Genomic DNA, 20504 nt, shown 5'->3' with positions numbered 1-20504 from the left:
TGCTAAGGCGTGATTCAGGGACACAGATCCACATCAGCAGCACTGCACGCAGTGAAGGGCCATAGTAGAGCATACAAGGGGGACTCTAACCCTGACTGTGGCTATCTATGGAACTGTGAGCAGGTCTTTCCCTCTAGCCTTCCTACTTAGCCCTGGATTCCACCTTTGACTTGGAAATAGGTCAAATCACACATGCACACACTTGCGTGTGCCCACACCACCACCACCATATGTATCTAAATAGAGTTTTTAGTTCCCTTTGTGATCAGTGACCCAGTATGTGGGTCACTTATGTCTAATTTTAGGTTAGCTTGGTGTAGGCTAGACTCATTGGAGCTCAAGGGACTTCAGTTGAGGAAATGCTGCCATAAGGTTGGACTGTAGGCAAGTCTGGAGAGCATTTTATTCAATAATGGTTTCTGTGGGAGGGCCCAGCCCATCATTAGTGATGGCATCTCGGCTGGTGGTCCTTCTATGAGAAAGCAGACTGAGCAAGCCAGTAGGCAGCACTCGTCCACAGACTCTGCATCAGCTCCTGCCTCCAGGTTACTGCCCTGTTTGAGTTCCTGTCCTGACTTCCTTCAGTGATAAACAGTGATGTGGAAGTGTAAGTCAAACAAACCCTTTCCTCTCCAAGTTGCTTTTGGTCACGGTATTTTATCACAGACACCTAGGGACTTGTCATTCCATCTCTTACAATGAAAACTATTGGCATGTGTAATGCTCTGTCTCTTTAAGAGACAAGCCACACCCACTCCCTTCCTGCTTGCAGCCTTAACCTCTCTCCATGTCCCTCTCTCGGAGCTTCTGCCTCTCTTCACTTCTCCCCTTCCCCTACTTCTCTGTCTCTCTCCCCCCATCCCCTTTCTGCCCTTCTCCCTTCCCTTCCATAACCATTAAATAAATGTCCAACTCTACTCTGTATGGTGTGCCTATCTGTCTGCCTCCTACCCGCTGCCTGCCCACATGGCTCACTGGGGACCAGCCACCTTCCTGCTGAGTGGTCAAGTGGCCTTGTGCTATCCCTGCTTGGGACTGGCTGCTTTTGGGACCCCAGCAGCTTGCAGCAAATCCATTTCAGCATGCCCTGGCCAAGAGGGTGGCTCACGGGGAGCAAGTTATGGGAAAGGCATAGCATCCTGAGAGAACCATGGGGGAAGTCACAGAGTGGGACAAATGGTAGCAGATAGAGAAACTAGGAACGTTCATGAGTCAATGTGAGTAACTTTTGATTATGGAAGTAGTAAGATTTCAAACAAATATGGCAGAAGACCTCACCACAGGCAGGTCACATGTGAGCAGGAGTGGGTAGGAAACGCACACCCCTTCCCACATACTTGTATTTTCTATCAAAGATCAGGGAGGACCTTTACAGGGGAGTGTAATGACAATGACAATGGAGCACTATACAAATAACATACCTATATTAAATTCAAGAGGAAGGAAGAAGCGTGCAGGCGTGACTCTGGACTTGCCCTCATGAACTATGGGATGTCTTGGTAGTTGGGCAAAAATTGTGGAAGTTCAGGATCAGCTAGACACAGGATAGAATTATTACCATGAAACAGCATCCTGTGTGTATTGGAACACTAGAGAGATTACTATTTCTCTGTCTCTATGTACAGAACAGAGATGAAGGGACCTCAGTGTTGATCTGTTTTGTTTTAAAAGATGAGACCCAGAGGGTCAGGCCGCTTTCCCAATGTCCCAAAGCAGTGAGGAGTCTCATCTTGGTTGGTCCAGATGGAGAAAAAATGGGACAGGCACAGGAAGGAACAACTAAAAAGGCTGGAAGGTGGGGCAGCAGACCAGAACCCTGACAGAGGCCAGACCTTAGTTTCAGTACACTAAAATGGGACAGAGTTGAGCAAGCAGGTCTCACGAAAACCGCAATTTATGGGTGACCATCACAAGCCCTTCTGCTGGCTCAGCAGGCTCCAAAAGCCTTTCTGCTAACTCAGCAGATGTCCCCCAGACTTCTGCAGGCTAAAGATAGCTTTTCCTACCCTGATGCTGGAAGGTCCCTAACCATTAGGACCTTCCACCAATCAGCCCCCATATTAATCTTTTCTCCACCAATCAACCCCAGGTTAATCCCTTCTCTCTGGAATTCTCCTAACTCTGCATAAAAGGAGCTTGTAACCTCCTTTGGGGGATCTCCAAATGCCACCCCAACATTGAAATTAATAAAGCGCTCTTGTTATGGCTGTTGGTCTTCTTCGGGGGCTTCTCTAAAACCCTAACACAGTGTACCTGGAAACTGATGGTGCTCTCCTTCATCTACACATGTGAGCTGGGGCTGCGTCCATTCCGTCTTCCCACAGGTCATTCTGCAGATGCTCACAGCAGGACCTCTCTGTAGGGCCTTGTATCCTTGAATGCACTCGTAGTGAACTCTCTGTCCTACCACGAAATGATAGATTCTCTTGATATCTTCGTGTTCCCATGGAGGGGGCTCCCTGCAGTGACCTGGAAGAGGACAATAATTTTGAAGGCAAGTTTAGGAAGGCATAGTGAGTGCCTCTAGGCTGCTTCTTGTACCCAGAGTGACTCTGGTCCCTAGAAACTGGACCTTGGTTCTTACGGTTCTGTTTCACTCTCTCACTGAACCTACAACTATTGAGAGCATCCGGGGCAGGGGGCAGGAATTTAGGCATTGTAGGAAGGTATGGAACCCAGTGCTGTGCAGCTATTTCCTCGGAGTTGAAATTTTCTCTCTTGGAGGGAGGCTCCTTAGGACTCAGAAAAATAAACAAAACACACAGGTCTCAGAAAACTCACTGGTCTCAGGAAACTCACCAACCCCCTGCCCAAAGTTACATAAGCGGTAACAATGACTGAGGGGCTTCTCAGTTGTTGGAGCTCTCTGCCCATCCTGCAGGGATCACCAGGGATGCAACTTCCATGGGTTGTCATCCATGCTGGGGTGGGTTTTGGGTGACACAGCTGCATTTGAGCCATCCAGGCTCCCAAGAGTAAAGCCAGTAAATTCGTTGGTCCATTACATAATACTTGGATATAATTGTTTCTCCATCTGGTGAACAGATGCTTGCTCATGTCTCCCTAGGAAAAGTCCCACTGGGCCCTGTCACTGCTGCAAGGGTCACAGAGTTGAGGAGGTAAGAAAGACATAGGCAGGTGGACAGAAAGTGGGTAGTGTGAGGGGCAAGTGGATGCTTGCCAGGGGCATGGGGGAAGGGGATTGTTGTTTGACGGATGCTGCAAAGACCCTGAGGACTTTTGAGAAGCAGACAGGTGTAAGAGGGCGCTCAGATGAGAGACAGAAAGGGGACAGACTACTCTGTCTTTCCACAGAGTAAGTGAGGAGGCATGAATTTGAGCAGTAGGTGGTATTCACTCGAGGACTTTGCTGAGCTAAGGATAAGGCTAAGGTCTGGAGCAGGGGAGATGCTGAGAGAATCTCAGAGAAACGAATCATGATCCTTAATTAAACCACATCTGAAGCTTGACCCACATTGGCCCTGTCAGGCCTTCTAAAGATCTCCTGTGCCCAGCAACTTACACTCACTGGACTGAACCAAGCTTGGCTGAACTTTGGCCCCCCGAGGTCATGGGCCGTTCTGATTTAATCTGGAATTCCCCACTCACTGGCCCCCAATCTGATTAGATGGAACTAGATAGACTGTCGAACTCTAGATCATGAAATTACTCGCAGGTTTGGAGTCTGCCAGAGTTTCAAAATAATCTCCAACAAAACCACATACAAACCCTCTACCCCAGTAGGAAGCTGAGTGTTCCTGACTACTTTGCACTTGGTATAACAGAATTGAAACTGTTTTGGTCTCAGAACAAAATATTATCTTAAGGCAAGAATCATCATAATTGACAGAACCTGTATGAATTTGATTTGTTTCTTTAGATGGAGACACAAAACTATGAGAATTCATGAAACACCCTTCAGCTAGAAACAGCTGGTTCTCTCTGTTGCTTGGGGGTGAGGAGGGAATCATACAGTTCAGGTTGGCTTTGAACTTCTGATCCTCCTGCTTCTGCTCCCCAAATGCCAGGATAACAGGCATGCACAACTATGCCTGGTTCAGCTGATTGTCTCTTGAGTAATTGAAAGATTGACCTTTCAACAACTGTAGAGGTTGGCACCAGTTAGCAGGAAAGCAGAGCAATATCAAAGGCATTCGGAAACACCATTTCAGGACAGAACTGGAAGAGGATAGGGACTAAAACCATGACATTGCAATATTGCTTCTTGATTGCCCCCCCATATTGGATGCTGTGAGTAGTTTTTAAGTCATTAAAAAATAATCCCTCAGAGCCAGGCAATGGCAGCGCACGTCTTTAATTCCAGCACTTGGGAGGCAGAGACAGGTGGATCTCGTTGAGTCTGAGGCTGGCCTCGTTTACAAAGCGAGTTCCAGGACAGCCATGACTGTTACACAGAGAAACCCTGTCTCGAAAAACAAAACAAAACAAAACAAAAAAACCTAGGAAGCTAGAGGTCTTTTACCCTATGATGTGACTTTAGCTAAATTTAGTTTAATTTAGCTAATTTAGTTTAATTTCCCTGTGTCTCGGTTGATTGACTCGGCTATGAGATTCAAATGAGATTATACTTGGTATAATAAAGTTATTTGTAAAGTTATAGCTTTATCATAAGACATAAGGCCAATTGGTCGTTGCACATCTCAGTTAACCCTGGAGACTCTCTTCCCGATATCATGGTTTAATTTATATATTATTTTTTGGGGGGCCAGGCGGTGGTGGCGCATGCCTTTAATCCCAGCACTCAGGAGGCAGAGGCAGGCGGATCTCTGTGAGTTCGAGGTCAGCCTGGTCTGGAAGAGCTAGTTCCAGGACAGGAACCAAAAAGCTACGGAAAAACCCTGTCTCGAAAATCAAAAAATAAATAAATAAAATAAAATAAAATAAAAAAACATATTTCCTTTGGAAAAGGAATGGGCAGACACAGCTCCCACTCATCCACACCTCATTAACTAGCAAATAATCGTCTGTGGCCATCATTTTATAACTCTGTTCTGTAAGAAGCAAGTTGTTATCAATGGTTTTGCTCAAAGTAAGTCTTGCACTTAAGAGAAAATAGGAGAAATTCTTGAGGGTAGAGATCATTGTGTAAACAGAGACTGAGCTTTTGTTTCCTGGCCACCCAGACCCGAATAAACAAACAAAACTATATTAATCACAACATTGTTTGGCCAATGGATCAGGAATATTCATAGCTAGCTCTTACATCTTAAATTTACCCATTTTTATTAATCTATGCATTGTCACGAGCCTGTGGTTTACCAGCAATGTTCTGGCATCTTTCTCATTTGGCAGCTACATGGCATCTCCCCTACTCCATCTATCTCTCTCTCTGTTTGGATTTCCCACCTTGCTTTACTCTGCTAAGCCATTGGCCAAAACAGCTTTATTCATCAACCAATAAAAGCAACACATAAACGAAAGCTCCACATTGTGCACAATTTGTAAACAGAAGTTTCTGTCCTGTCTGGTCCTTCAGTCATTCAGTCCCAAAAAAATACACAGAGGCCATATTAATTATAGACTGTTTTGCCCATTAGCTCAGGTTTATTATTCACTAGCTCTTACAACTTAAATTAGCCCGTAATTCTTGTCTATGTTTAGCCATATGTCTTGGTACCTCTTCTCAGTGAAGCATTCTCATCTTGCTTCCTCCTCATCTGGCGAGTGACTGCCTTTCTGCCTTTCCTCTTCCCAGAATTCTCCTAGTCTGGTTGCCCTGCCTATACTTCCTGCCTAGCTACTGACCAAACAGAGTTTTATTAAACAAATACAAGAGACAAATCTTTACAGTGTACAGGAGCATTCTCCCACAGCATTTCTGTTTATTCCACTTGACACCTCTGCGGGCAGTGCCTAGCTCACAGTTATTCCTAGCACATGCTTTTGAGCCAAATTGAATCTGCAGTTGAATGCTTATGCTCCCAAGTCATAGTCTATATGAACTTTAAAAAAAATAACTTGAATGATAAGCAGTGAGTCTGCTATCATTAGGCCATGTTGTCATCTGCATGTGTTCTGAGAGAAGGCAAATGGATTGCACTGTCTTTGGAGAATGGTACTAACCTCTCCCCTTTGGCTCATCCTTCCCAGGTAGCCAAAGGTCAGCTCCCAGGAGCCAGCTAGAGGATGCTTATTGAGATTCATATCTTACCTGGAAGGTTCTCTTGATGCGCAGACTGTGTTGATTTCTGCATTTCTGTGATTTGTTGCTCTTTCTGGTCTTCAGGTTTAGGTGTAACTTGCTTTCTTCTGTTGTCATTGGCTAGAGAATACGGGAGGAATGAGGCAAATAAGTTTGCAAATACTCCGAATAGAAAAAAAGCTGTTCGCCCATTCCTTCACTCCAGGACATCTTTCTAGGACCCAGGAATAAATAGCCCGGGGCTGGGATTGCAGAGATGAGCAAACAAGCCCTCTCTGGGATGGGGCCAGCTCACCTAGTCTATGTGCACTGATCTCTCTGTGCGCACACTCACATTCATGTGCATATTGACAATGGATTCAGTACTTTCCTAGAAGAAATGCAAGATTTTCCTACTGGAAAAATCCTTGTGTACATGTGAATTAAACATAATTAAAACGGGTCTTTTCATGTCACCAGGGTTGCCAGTGTTGTACACAGCAGTGGGAATGGTCTAACCCCACCACCCTCACTTAACTCCTTCACTCTCCTGCAGTGGGTCAAAGCCACTCTTAAGGCAATGGTAAGAAGATGCCAGTTAGGAAGAGAAGTTGCGGATGAGGAGGCATCAGAACCCCAGCTTAGGGTAAGGGGAGATCTGTTGGGAAATGAGCTAACCAGGCATTTCAGTAGGGCAGCCATCTTTAGACTCTCTTCCTCACATGGTACTCTCTTCCTCACATGGTTTGACTCACTAACCCTCTCCATCCTGGGGGTTAAAAAATAAAGATGAATGACACCACAGATCAGTTAGGGGACCCACCTAGGTGTCTAACAATAGAAGAGTAATTAAAGCAAGTGTGCTGTATATGGAATTTTTCTTTAATATATGCATACATACATGTATAAACCATACACACACATTTGAGTCAGGGTCTCACTCTGCAGTCCCTGGAACTCACTATATAAACCAGGCTGGCTTCAAACTCACAGAGATTCACCTGTTTCTGACTGCTGAGTGCTGGGATTAAAGACATGTGCCACCCATCACCTGCATGATGGGAAATTTTCAGCCACTGAGAAGAAAATGGATGCAGCTAGAGAAAACTGTCCAAGGAAACCAAAAGTTTCTAATGGGAGGGGAATAGAAGAGAGAGTAGGGGATATCAGGTGGGGGCAGAATATGTTCATTCTACAGTGCGTACCTGTATGAAATATTCTTACATAATACACTATTATGCACAATGAATATATTCAACAAAAGCATTTTATATATAAAATATTATATATATATAAAACTTTTGCACAGTCTCACCCCCCCCCCTCCGAATGAAGAAGAAACTGAGTACAGAGACAGGCTGTGTGAAGGAGCATTCTAAACTCAAGGAAGAAAGAATAGAGACCAACAACAAAGTCATAGACTCTATCAGATTGACTCAGGCTTAGCAAGCCTTGTTCTTTGAATAGACACTCATTAAATAATGATAAATAAGTGGATATCCTAGAAGCCTCTAAACTCAGTTATCCCACAGATTTGTTGACCATTATTTTATCTGTTAGTCCAAGGTCATGGAAGCTTGACTCTGTCTCCTGTTGTCCCCTTCCCATTGAAGTTACCGAAGGGACACTTACAGTTTTTTGTGCACTGACAGTTGTTGCTCCAGGAGTTCTCTAAACAAACCATATAGATCGACTTCTTTGTTCTTCGGAAACCCCTCTTGCAGTCACAGTTAAGGATGGTGCCATTCTTGTAGGTGAGTGCTTTGAATGTGGCATGCGCAACCTTTGGTGGGTCTTCCACACACATGTCTGCAAAGACAAGAAGGATGTTAGTGCAGGAGGTCCTAGTGAGACACGAGTTTGAGGGGCAGTGACTTGCTCACAAATGTCTTCTTCTGTTTAAAGGATTGGTATGTATTCCACCTTCTCAGGAAAGGAACTGAGGCCTCACACTGTGGTTCCTGTACTGACTGGTTTTTATGTCAACTTGACACTGGACAACATAATTTGAGAAGAGGGAACTCCAAGTGAGAAAATGCCTTTATAAGTTCAGGTCATATGCAGGCCTGTAGGACATTCTCTTAATTGGTGATTGATGGGGGAAGGCCCAGCCCCATTGTGTGTGTGATGCCACCCTGGGCTGGTGGTCCTGGGTGTTATAAGTAAGCAGACTGAGCAAGCCATGAGGAGCAAGCCAGTGAGCAGCACCCTTCCATGGCCTCTACATCAGCCCCTGCCTCCAGAGTTCTGCCCTGTTCGAGTTCCTTCAGTGATGGAAGGTTCCTCCACAAGTTGCTTTTGGTCATGGTGTTTCATCACAGCAATAGTAACCCTAACTAAGACAGTTCTTTAGAAATCTTTGTATAGAGATGTTTCTGTTTGCAATGGGTGTTGGGTACTGCATGGATGTATAAATGATCTACGTGCTGAGTACAAGAGACTGTTGAATGCTTAGCTCCTAAATGTGCCATCTGGATCTCTCCCTCCAATGCTTGGGAACATTGCAGAAAAGAGGAAGGAAACAAAGGAAGAGTGAGAGGAAGGGGTGGGGTGGTGTAGAACATTGTTTCCTGAGTATGACCTGGGTGTGCACTCTTGAACTCCCAGCAACTGTCATTCCCTGCGCAAGATTGTGACTGTCAATATTTCATCATAAAGAGGGGAGGGACTAGTGGGTTTTTACCCCTTCCGATTTATAATAGGTTAACAATTGCTGGGCTATCATGAGGTCTGCCACTGAAGACATATAAGCAACTGGTGATTGCTGATAGAGGGAGAGTCATTTCCCTCAGTGATGTAGTCACTGGTACGTTGCTTATGAATCTATAAATAATCCAGTACCCATTTTCCTATAAGTAACTCTAATTAAACTCTGGTTCATCACAAAGAAAGACAAGAACAAAGAAGAGCAATCAGTTGGGAAGAGGCAGGGGATTGGTGGAGCCACAGAAGCTGGTGGTTGTGTATATGAATATGATCAAAATACACTATATGCACTATATGTGTGGAGGTAGAAAACCATTCTATATGTATTTACTATATGCTAATGAAAGTAAAAGGATAAATATTTGTGTCAGAGATGCTGTAGCAGTGTTCACGCAAGTTGTTCCACAGTATAGAATATGCACTGCAGAAGGAATAAGCAGAAATAAGTAGAGTTCTATTCTGAAGATACTTAACGCCTAGCAAATACAGAAGAGGCAAGGCAAGTCAAGTCAAAGCTTCTAGACAGATCTGGTGTCCTAGCATGAATACCAGAAACAGGTCATGGTTTTGAGACAAGTCCTCTCATGTAGCCCAAACTGGCCTCAAATTCATTATGTAGCTGAGAATAACCTTGAACTCCTATCATCCTGTTTCCACTCCTGAGTGGTGGGATTACAGGTGCATATCACTACAGCTAGCTCGCAACACCCAACTCTTGAGGAAAAAAAAAAGTGATTTCTAACCAGAAAATCGCTCCATCACAACAAGTTCTTCTGCAAAGAGATTTGGTGACTAGGACTATGTCACAGACAGCACAAGGGATGGAGTAACCGTAAGGGAAGAAAATGCAAGGAAAGCAGGAGACTGTCCTAGGAGGAGCCACTCCATCCAGGGGAGCACGCTGAGGCTGATCCCAGCAGGAGATTGTCGCAGGAGCGAACCACTCCATCCAGGGGAGCACCTGCTGTCTCTCCCAGATGGTTGTTTATCATGATGGTTGGTTTGAGGTGTCAATTTGAATGCTCTAATGGCTGCCGAGAGAATTCGAAGCATAGCTCTGTGTGAATCTGTAAGCACATTACCAGAAAAGGTTGACTGTGAGTCGGCAAAGTAAAAGAGAAAAGACCGCCCTCTGCAACGGCACCCAACAGTCAGCCAGGAATGTGATAGGGACAGAAAACAGAGGCAATGAAGTGTGTTCTATCACCCTTCCTGGTCCTCTCTCTCATATTTTGAATGAGAATGGCACCCATGGGTTCATATATTGGAATGCTTGGTCCTCATTTGGTGGAATTGTTTGGGAAGGATGAACCATGGGATGGATGGCATCTTGGTGACAAGCACTTTACACATGAGCCATCTTGCCAGCCCATTTCTGGAACCCAAAGACAAACATTTACTTACAGATCCAAGATGTTCCCTACTCCAGACAGAATAAAGACAAACAGATCAGCGTTCATCCATTGTGAAGCCACCAAACACCTAGTGTCTGAAAGCAGCTGGAGGAAAAGGTCACACGTATAGGTAGACAAAGTGATGAAGGATGACTGACTTCGCCACAGAAGCAAGGGGAGCCAGAGAATAATGAAGGAACTAGCACACTTGTATTGATGTTAAAGTAGGAAAAAAAAAAAGCTAAGGACAATATTTCAAGCTACAGAGAAATGATACTAGTCAGAAATAGAAATCTATTGGGAACAATGAAGGACATGAGTGAATAAATATGCATATGAAAATGCCGTCTTTTTCACTGAAAGACATGTTTGAAATAAAAATAATAACATTGTATGGTAGGTCTTTTATTTATCTTAATTATGTGTGTTGGGGGCAGGAAAGGGTTCATGGGTGCAATGTCCTTAGAGACCAAAAGAGGGTGTCATGACTCTAGAGTCATGGGTGACTGTGAGCTGTACAATGTGGGTGCCAGGAACTGAACCCAGATCTTCCAGGAGAGCAGAATACATTCTTATTCACTGAGCCATCTTGCTGGTGCCTACATGGTAGATCTTACTACCTATGTAAATGTGAAACATATGTCAACTGTAGAAAGAAGGTTGAGGTTAATGGGCCTTTAGCTTTTTAAGTTATTCTAGTATGTCTGAAACGGTACGATATTAACTAATTAGAGCATGGAAAATTAAGACCGCATGGTGAATGCCCCAGGAAATGGGTCAAATAATAAAATACTACAGGGAGCATGCATTAAAAAGGTAATCAAATAAATTAAACAGAACATTCTAATATGTATTGAATATGTATTGGAGTAGCTAAAATGAAGAATAAAGAAATAAGAATGCAAATGGGGCAGTCAGGAAAGAGCAGGAAGGCAAATGTGGAAGGTGGAGCCATTCCAGTGGCTAAACACAAATGAACAGTTTCTAACGTAGAAAGCTTTCAGACTGCAACACACATCAGGACTCAGCTACATGCTGTCCATGCAAGAACATTCCTAAATGCAAAACCCACAATAAACTGAGACTAAAAGAGTAGAAAAATATATGCAGGGATTAGCATAAGGAAGCTGAAGTGGCTGTTACTACCAGAAAGTAGTCTCGTGAGAAAGGGCATCGCTCACAGCTGGAATGCCTTTTTCCGTGAAAGTACCAAGAATTCTACACAAGGGCATTTGTAAGTCAGCAGGCATGACAATCTCTAAGCAGTCATTTGTGTATATGGACTCAGTTAGACGAAAACCTATCATCAACTGAATTTACACATCAAAACCATAAAATATTCATGAAAAAATTCACCCAAGCCTCCAAGAAGACCAGATTTGAAAACTGTCACATTGTTGAGACAGATTTCAGAAGTAAATAGAGAAATAAAGTTTCTCTATTTAAAAGTAAATTATAAATTGGAAGATTAATTTCTTTTTCCCTTTCGGTTTTTGGAGACAGAGTTTCTCTGTGTACTCCTTCCTGGCTGTCTTGGAACTCTCTCTGTAGATCAGGCTGGCCTCAAATTTAGAGATCTGCCTGCCTCTACCTCCCAAGTGCCAGGATTAAAGGCGTGTGCCACCACCACCTGGCATAGAAGGCTGACTTTTACAGACACAAGTCGGTCTATCTTCAACTCAATGTAATTACAATCCAAACATCCAACGTATTTTTTTAGTAAAATTGGTAAGTTGTCTTTTGAACTTCCTTGGAAGTGTCTAAGACAGTGCTAAAATAAAGTTTATATTTGGAGACTTATACCTTCTGTTACCCAGATCGTCAGTAAAACTAGTTATCGAGACAGAAGCTACTGGGGCTGGAGAGATGGCTCAGAGGTTAAGAGCACTGGTTTAAGCTATTTAAAACAGGGCTGGAGAGATGGCTCAGCTATTAAGAGCTGGTATTCTTGCAGAGGATTCAGATTTGGTTTCCAGGATGCACACTGTGGCTCACAACTCTTTGGGATTCCATTCCTGAAGATATGATGCTGTCTTCTGAACTCTGTGATGACCAGACATGGATATGGTGCACACATATTAATGTAGGCAAAATACTCATCAACATAAAATAAATCTAAAAAATGTTAATGAAAATATTTCAAATAAAATTTAGTATAAACTTGCACTATGGTCTAGCAATTCCACCCCAAAGTATTTGTCTAAAAGCAGTGAAGTAAAGTGCACGTAGGGAGATTTTACAGTGACCTCCAGCAGCCTGATACTAGCCAATCCAAGGAGGGGCATGGTTGTAAATACCTATAATCCCAGATCTCAAGAAGCTACAGCAGGAGAATTATAAGTTTGATGCCAGCTTGGGCTACTTAGAGAGACCTTATCTCTAAAACAACAAAACCAACTCAGTAACTTATATACCTATCACTGTGAGAATAGAGTATAAATTTTTAAAAAATGCTCAAACATTCAAAGGAATGAATTAATACCACACGCAACATAGTTAAATAAAAAAATGTTAAATCAAAAAAGTTAGAGATACTGTATGACTCTGCATATATAAAATTAAAAAGAAAGAGACAGAGAGAGTTTGAACACAAAGAAATTAGGCTAGTGGTTTTTTGTGGTGGGCAGGGGGTTAATTCAAAGGAGACAGACAGTAAAATGACCTCGGTGTTGAGTTTTTTGCACAGTTGTCAAACTCATCAAGTTACTTCAGATCTGTGCCACAGCTTCTCTAGAAACAATCTTTCTTATATACCCAACACACACACACACACACACACACACACACACAAATAATTGTGATCACCACGGTAAGTAAAATAAAATAGGCCCTGCAGGTTTGGGGTCTGGCGAGATGGGTCAGCTGCTGCTCTTGATTGTGCTCCATGATCATTAGGACCAGGGTTTGGACGCCAGCACCCATGCAGCCAGCCAGGTGTTCCTGTAAATACTTTCAACACCAGCCCCGAGGGGTCGTACAGAAGGACAGCCCGGGTTAACTAGTTTCCAGACTAGCTGAGAAAGCATGAGGCCTAGGTTCAGGGAGAGTTCTGCCTCGAAGGAATAGGTAGAGAGTGACGGGGGGTGCTTAGTAGCATCTTATGGATTTAATAATACTCAGGCGTAGGCTTCTATACACACAAATGTGCATACACTCATATAGGCACTGATACACATATTAAATAAGTAATAAATAAAATCCTTTAAAAATAATTTTTCTATAATTTCACTGAAACAAAATTATTGAACTTAGAAACTCTTGAGTTCATCAACAAAAATAGTCAAGGATTAATCTTATGTATAACTGGAATCTGGTAACAAACCACATGCTAAGGAACCTTTCAAACAAATAATTTGAAAAGGGCCAGATAGGTTATCTTTGGTATAACTTTGCACCCCTTGGCATTCTTTAGTACAAGATGGTGTTTTTCTACACAAGATCATGGAAATTTCCACAGTTCAGTGGACTAGTCCAGTGTCCAAGGAGGTCATGTGGGGACAGGGAGAAAGTTCTAGAACTCTGTACTCTCACAGATTTTCCTTTCCTAAAAGAATCTTTCCCAGTTTTGCTTGTAATTCTCTCCCCTGAAAGGCCTTGCCAAATGTGTTCCAAAAATTATCCAAAGACCCCGAGGCAGAAGGGTCCATGGAAAGGCAGTCCTGGAGGTTTGTTCCTTTTGATCCCATAGGAGTAGATCTGGGTTATTCTTAGCTCTTCTCACTCTGGTGTCATAAAAGAAACAGCGCAACAGCCAAAAAAGAATAAAAACAATTAGTCTAGAAGGTTCTCAGAGAGGTCATGAAGGAGAATTACATGTACACAGCTCAGAGAAGTCAGAGAAGGAATCCTAAACACTTCGTATTACCAGTCTCTCTCTCTCTCTCTCTCTCTCTCTCTCTCTCTCTCTCTCTCTCTCTCTCTCTCTCTCTCTCTCTCTCTCTCTCTCTCTCTCTCTCTTTCTCTCTCTGATGTCTTAGTCCTTTCTGTGAATTGTGGAAGAGCCTGAAAAAAAGCCTAAGTTCTTGATTCCAAATTCAGAGGTCTTCCTTCCATGTTTCCATGTCAGAGATATGTAATCTCCAGGAGACAGGACACTCTCCGCCCCGTTAAAGGCTTGCAGGAAGATATCTCGGCTGTCTAACTATACGCATACTAGGCTGTCTAACTATACGCATACTAGGCAGTGTTTATTGATGTTGTGGTTCAGTTCAGATCATTATCTACAAAGTCAGAGCACACAGGCCCCCCCACTTGTTTTTTTTTTAGGTGTAATAACAGCTCTAATTTCTGATCTCTGCGTTGTGTGTATTGCCTCTAATGCGCTGTGCAGCCGCAAAAGGGAGATATTCTCATCCGCTTCTCACAGCTAGAGACTGAGGTCCCAAGAGGTCAAGTTACCCAAACCACATTCTCATAGCGGTGGGAGAGTGCCAAAAGTCTAAGGGGTGCCTTTATTTTTATCTTTGAGAAAAACAAAAAAAAAAATCTTTCTTTTACCTTTAGGAAATTATTTCAAGTAGAAAACTCAAATGTGGTAGGACAGAAGAATAAGAAGGAGGAGAGAGTATGAATCTCTAAATCTTGAAGCAAAACGTTAGGAATAAACAGACAAAGCACCCCGTTTCCCCTGTGATCCATTTCTCTTTGTGACTGTTACCATCTGAGCTAACTCACATCACTCGGCTCCCACGAGTCACAACAGTCTTGTCCTCATAAGCCCACTCCATTGATTCTCAAAACTCGCATGCAGCCCAGCAACTGCCCTCCTCTGAGGCATTAGCCACCTCCCACCTCCTCGCTGCCCCACTTCTCTCTATGCTTTCAAAATACTTCTAAAACACTTTCAAAACAAAGGAAAGACAAGAAATGAAGCCCAACATGTGACTCAGCTTTGTTGTTTATCTCTAGATGCGATACCACTACAAAGCCTCTCTCTGCTCTCTTTGACCCAGGACGGGGTTTTTTTTTTTTTTTAACCTAACATATGCTAAGTTCTTGGCAAGGAATGTTGACTTTGTCCTTGTTTTACTTGGACCATCCAGTTACCAATCAAACAGTAGGGGGCAGCTTCCTCTGTACCATCAATTAGTCATGTGGCCAAAGTGGCTTCTCAAACACCCTGAGACAGTGCCTTTTGCCACAGGATTTGGTCTTTCTGGGCTTTTGACATGGAGCCCATTGGGGAGAATCCTGGGCCCTATCTCAAAGCCTGGCAAAGGAATGAGGTTACCTTTGACTAGAGGTCAGAGTAGACAAAACAAGCCGTCCTAGCAGAAGGGTTGCAAAACACAGTGTATTATTTTCTTCCTTGCTATAACAGAATACTCAAAGCAACTTAAGGAAGAAAGGATTTCATTAGACTCATAGTTTGAGAGTGCAGTCCGTCATGGTGGTAAGACATGGCAGCAGGAGTTTGAATCAGCTGACCACGTGGTACCCATAACTAGGAAGCAGAGAGTGATGGATGCTAGTGAGTGATCAGTTAACTCCCTTCCAAATACAGACCAGAACTTCTGCCCTGGAAATGAGACCTCCCACTTTTAGGTGGTCCTCTTATTAACCTGACCTGGAAAGATGTTCCTGGTTATTACAGTTCATAAATTCTGGGGGAGCCACACAGCAGAGGCTTGAACCAGCTAAAAACGTAACAGTATTATCAGAGCTTTTTTTTTTTTAATTAAGAAGTTGTAATAGTTTTGAACCTGTTTATTTTTCTGCTGCTGTAATTAAATGCCCAAGACTGGGTAAATTATGAAGAATAGAAATTTATTTGGCCTATAGTCCTAGAGGCTGGGCAGTCTAAGGCTTAGGCTTAGACTCCAGGAGATAGCATGGGCATTTGCTAGGCATCTGGTGAGAAGTTTCCTGTTACATCATTAAAAAGCAGAAGGTATCACATGAGTGGTAGCTTGACTGTCTCCTCTTCTTGTAAAGCCACTAATGCCACCATGGGTCCATGATCTCCTATATGACAATCACCTCCCAAATACCATCAACAGAGAGAAGGAAGGTGGCATGTCTCACCACGGTTCAAATATCCAGAGCTCAACCTGGACTATAGGAGGATTTCTGGCCTTTAGATAAAGCCAGCATTCCTCAGGAATTAGTGAAACAGGTTCCCTTCTGCCAAAAGGAGTCATTTCCCTGACCTCTGACAGAAGGAACATATGGCTACCTGGTGCCTATCAGCACATCAAAAGCACACGCTGGCCTCCAGGCTCCTTCAGCATCACAAGTACCTGTTGCATATTTCAAAGCCCCCATGACAATTTCCTGGCCCTTCCCTCCCCATAGCTGCTCACCCTCCTTTTAACTCACTATTCTTTACCATTCCTGCTTTTACTCTTACTGTCTTATTCTCTCTCTCTCTCTCTCTCTCTCTCTCTCTCTCTCTCTCTCTCTCTCTCTCTCTCTCTCTCTCTCTCTCTCTTTCTCTCTCCTCTTTTGAATAGTGATGATCTCTTGCTATCTCCACTATTCTCTCCTGCTTCCCTAGCCCTGGTCACCTTCAGTCTGCTTCTTTTTCTCTCTTCCCTCCCTCGTATCTACAGTAAAAACCTTAACTATACCATAGAGCAGTCATGACAGTCATTTCTTTACTGCATCCTCTTGCACATAACAGGTTAGTGTGATGGTCAGTGTTGTCACCTAGGAGGAAAGCATCTGGCCACACCAGTGAGAAATTGTCTAGATGTTAAGGGTAGCCTCTGTGAGGGTAGGTCACAGAACGTACTGTGAGGGATTGTCTTGATTGCATGAATTGATGTTAGAAGAGCCATCTTAATTGTGGACTGACTGCTCCCTGAGCAGGAGCTCTTGAACTGTATAAAACGAGGAGGCAGCTGAACACTGGCGTGCACACATTCAAGCACTCTGCTTTCCCATTGTGGTTAGAATGTAATCTTACTTACTGAGAAATCATAAATTTCTGTGTTCTTCTTTTTAAAATATGGTCCTTTAAATGTCTGATGTGTAGAGGTTTTTTTTTTTTTTTTTTTTTTTTTGGCAGGGGTTGTGTTTTTTTGTTTGTTTGTTTGAGGGAGAGTCTCCCTATGTAGCTCTGTCTTAGATTAGAACTCACACTATAGACCAGGTTGGCTTCAAACCCATAGAGATCCACCTGCCTCTGCCTCCCAAGTGCTGAGATTAAAGGCGTGTGCCACTCTACCTGATCATGTGTTCTTTTCTATTTGTTGATTGACTTATTCATTATGTGTATGTATATGAGCATTCATATGCTACAGTACATTTGTAGAGGTCAGAGGAAAACCTGCAGGACTCAGTTTTCTGTGTCCCAAGGATTGGGTCATCAGGCATACTGTCAAGTACCTTTACTTGCTGAGCTGTCCTGCCAGCACGAGCTATTGTCCTTTAATATCTCTAAGTTCCAGTGGCCTTCCTTCTTGACTGGCTCAGTATGTGGTCACACAAAAATTCCATATAGACCCAGGAAACCAACTGTGACTTGGACTCACTTTACAGATCAGGGTCTGTGTGGGAGAAAGCAGGGTCTACATTGCAGAGGGAACTGGAAGGCACTTCCTTGATAAGCAGAGGCAGCAGAAGAGGATTTGTTGGAGGTGGAGGGTAAGTCAGTCACTGTGGCCGGTGCCCGCCCTCACTCACCTCAGCACCGATTGCTTTGATTCACCAGGCTCTCCATGCTCAGAGGTTCTGAGACATTTAGAGCATTAGCCATGACTTGGACATTTTCCACTCCCGCAAGCACATGGACAATTTCAGCCAGTGAGAATAGCAATCTGGGGGTGCCTACAGTCACAGGTGCTGGGGTTTGCAGATGTAGCTCAGTGGGGGTGAATACAGCCTTGTAGTGCTCATTGGCAAGGAGGCCAGAGCTAAGTATCTGTACTGTACCATCTGGTTTGACCTGTTTGACTAGAAGACAAGGTCCATCCCCAACACCACACACACACACACACACACACACACACACACACACACACACAACTCTGGTGATATCTGAAACCAAAAGTTGGGGAAAGAAGTATTTCCATTATCTAGGCAAGAAGGAAGCTTCAGCTTGCTTAGTTTTGCTTGCTTTGAGTTTGTCTTTGTTTTCCCTCAATATTTTTCTCACTCCTTTATCTATTTTATTTATCACTTAATTGTATTTTCTATTTCTTGTTTTTATTCCTTTTTTATATAATTCTGCTTTCATTATTGTATATCTTTTCTAGGTGTTTGATATTAGCTCTTCACTTTCTTATGGCCATTGGTGTTGTAGATGTTATTTTAATAGGTTTTTGTTGTATGTTTAGAACACGATTTGCTTCTGAGCCAATGATGTTACTATTGGTGCTGGAGATCAAGCCCAACATTGGAACACATAGGGTAGGAGTCGAGATATACTCCTATCTCAGATGAGAGAATTTACAACCTATTCCCTCCATTACTTAGTCAAATGTAGGTGATATCTGACCATGAATAATGGAGACAAAAGTTCCAAGGTGCAGAGGAGTGGGGTTGGGATCAGGGCTGAAGACTCAAGACTGTATGTTACAAGGGAGAAGTAGCACATCTCACTCACTTTTACACAAACAAAAAAGCACTGTTGCACAAATCACTTTTATATTCCTCCAAGAGGCACAGTGCTGAGTCTACAGCACTGACCGGAGACAATGCATCTCGTATACTGCACAGCCTATTACACAGCTCTTGAACCACCAGAGCGACCCCACTTGTGGGGATACCACAGTCAAAGCAGGTCCTTCAGCACTCAGCCAATCAGAAGCTACCAAATGCAGCCCAGAAAATCACAAGAGTAACCTCAATTACTAGAATTAAACTCAACACTCACTACACAATAAACGGATATATCAAGGACCACTGTCAGGAGAAGGCTCTAAGAAGGTCCTGCTAATTGTCAGTAAGCTTGACTTGTGTAGCTGTGTGCCCAATGCATAGGAAATGTGCATTCTCTTTACCACACCTGGGACCTTCACAAAAACTGAACTCTTACTAGGCATCAGAGGTGGTTTCTACAAGTATCAAAGAGTAAGTATCACACAGATTCATTTTCTAACCACGGTGTAATGAAAGTAGAAGTTAAGAACAGAAAGCAAAACCACAAACAACAATACAACTTAACACATTTTGAAAAGGAAGCTTTAAGTTCCAAATAAATTCGTGGATCAAAAGCCAACTCACAACTCACTCTGTAAAACACTCTACACAGAATGGCAAGGAACACAAAAAGCATAAAATCCTGCCGAACTCAGCCAGCACCGTCCCTACAGGGAGGCTTACAATCCCAAAGGAAAATGCATGCTTAATTAAAGAACAAGCCTTGTCCAATTAAATATTTATTGAAGGAAGTTAAAAACACTAGAATTTAATAGAATTAAAGAAAGGAGATAAAAGATACAAAGGCTACAAGAAGAACATGGGCTATTACAGAAAAAAAAAATAAAGAATGTCAGGCAAATTAAAAGCTGTTCATTTAAATAGATTCGGAAAATAGCCAGGACTAGAAGGAGCAAGCACAACTGAACAACAATACGAAGAAAAGGGAGATGTAGCTATTAATCCACCAAAAACTCAAAAGAAAGCAGGATTGTGAGTTCAAGTCCAGCCCTTGTCTTAGAAAGAGAAAAAGAAAGAAATTGAGCAAAGAGTAGAAATATAATTAATAAAGATATCAATCAGTTAAAAAAGTCAACTCAGGAACAAGTAAGTACCAGATGTTTAGTGTAAACTGTTTCAGAGGGTATCTTAGTTACTTTTCTATTACTGTGATATGACATCAGGACCACCAAGGCAGTTTACAAAGAAAACATTTGATTTGGCTTATGGTTTGGAGAGTTAGAATTTATGATGGCAGAACAAAAGAACAGCTAAGAGCTCACATCTTGGTCCACACCCATGGGGGAGAGAGAGAGAGACAGAGAGAGAAGAGAGAGAAGAGAGAGAGAGAGAGAGAGAGAGAGAGAGAGAGAGAGAGGGAGAGAGAGAGAGAGAGAGAGACAGGGAGGGAGGCAGGGAGAGAGGGAAAGAGAGAGATAGAGAAAACACGGGCTATTACAGGAGTCTTTTGAAACTTCAAAGCACACCCCTGCCCCTGTTGTATACCTCCTCCAACAAGGACATCCCTCCTAATCCTGCCCCAAACAATTCCATCAAATATTTAAGCCTATGGGGCCATTCTCTTTCAGATCACCACGGATGGTTAATGATCCTTTCCAATGCCTTTTACATGGTTATTGTAGTCTTTCTATTAAACCTGGAACACACTGCAGAGAAAA

At 43.0% G+C, this 20504-nt stretch overlaps 1 protein-coding gene across 1 annotated transcript in view; it reads right to left on the bottom strand.

The window, feature by feature from the left end:
- The window catches only part of Il2ra (interleukin 2 receptor subunit alpha), a 40362-nt gene that overhangs the window by 6423 nt on the left and 13435 nt on the right, over positions 1 to 20504 (bottom strand). Inside the window, exons 2-4 of the mRNA XM_050150502.1 lie at positions 7775 to 7951; positions 6173 to 6283; positions 2254 to 2469 (exon numbers count right to left, since the gene is read on the bottom strand). Of these exons, the coding sequence (XP_050006459.1) occupies positions 2254 to 2469; positions 6173 to 6283; positions 7775 to 7951 (504 nt within the window). The remainder of the gene's footprint in view (positions 1 to 2253; positions 2470 to 6172; positions 6284 to 7774; positions 7952 to 20504) is intronic.

Source organism: Alexandromys fortis, unplaced genomic scaffold (assembly GCF_014885135.2).
Source record: "Alexandromys fortis isolate MF-2015 unplaced genomic scaffold, M_Fortis_MF-2015_v1.1 scaffold_69, whole genome shotgun sequence".
In the NCBI taxonomy this organism is placed as follows: Eukaryota; Metazoa; Chordata; class Mammalia; order Rodentia; family Cricetidae; genus Alexandromys; species Alexandromys fortis.
The sequence above is the reverse complement of the archived record's forward strand: the minus strand, read 5'-3'. Positions and strand labels throughout refer to the sequence as shown.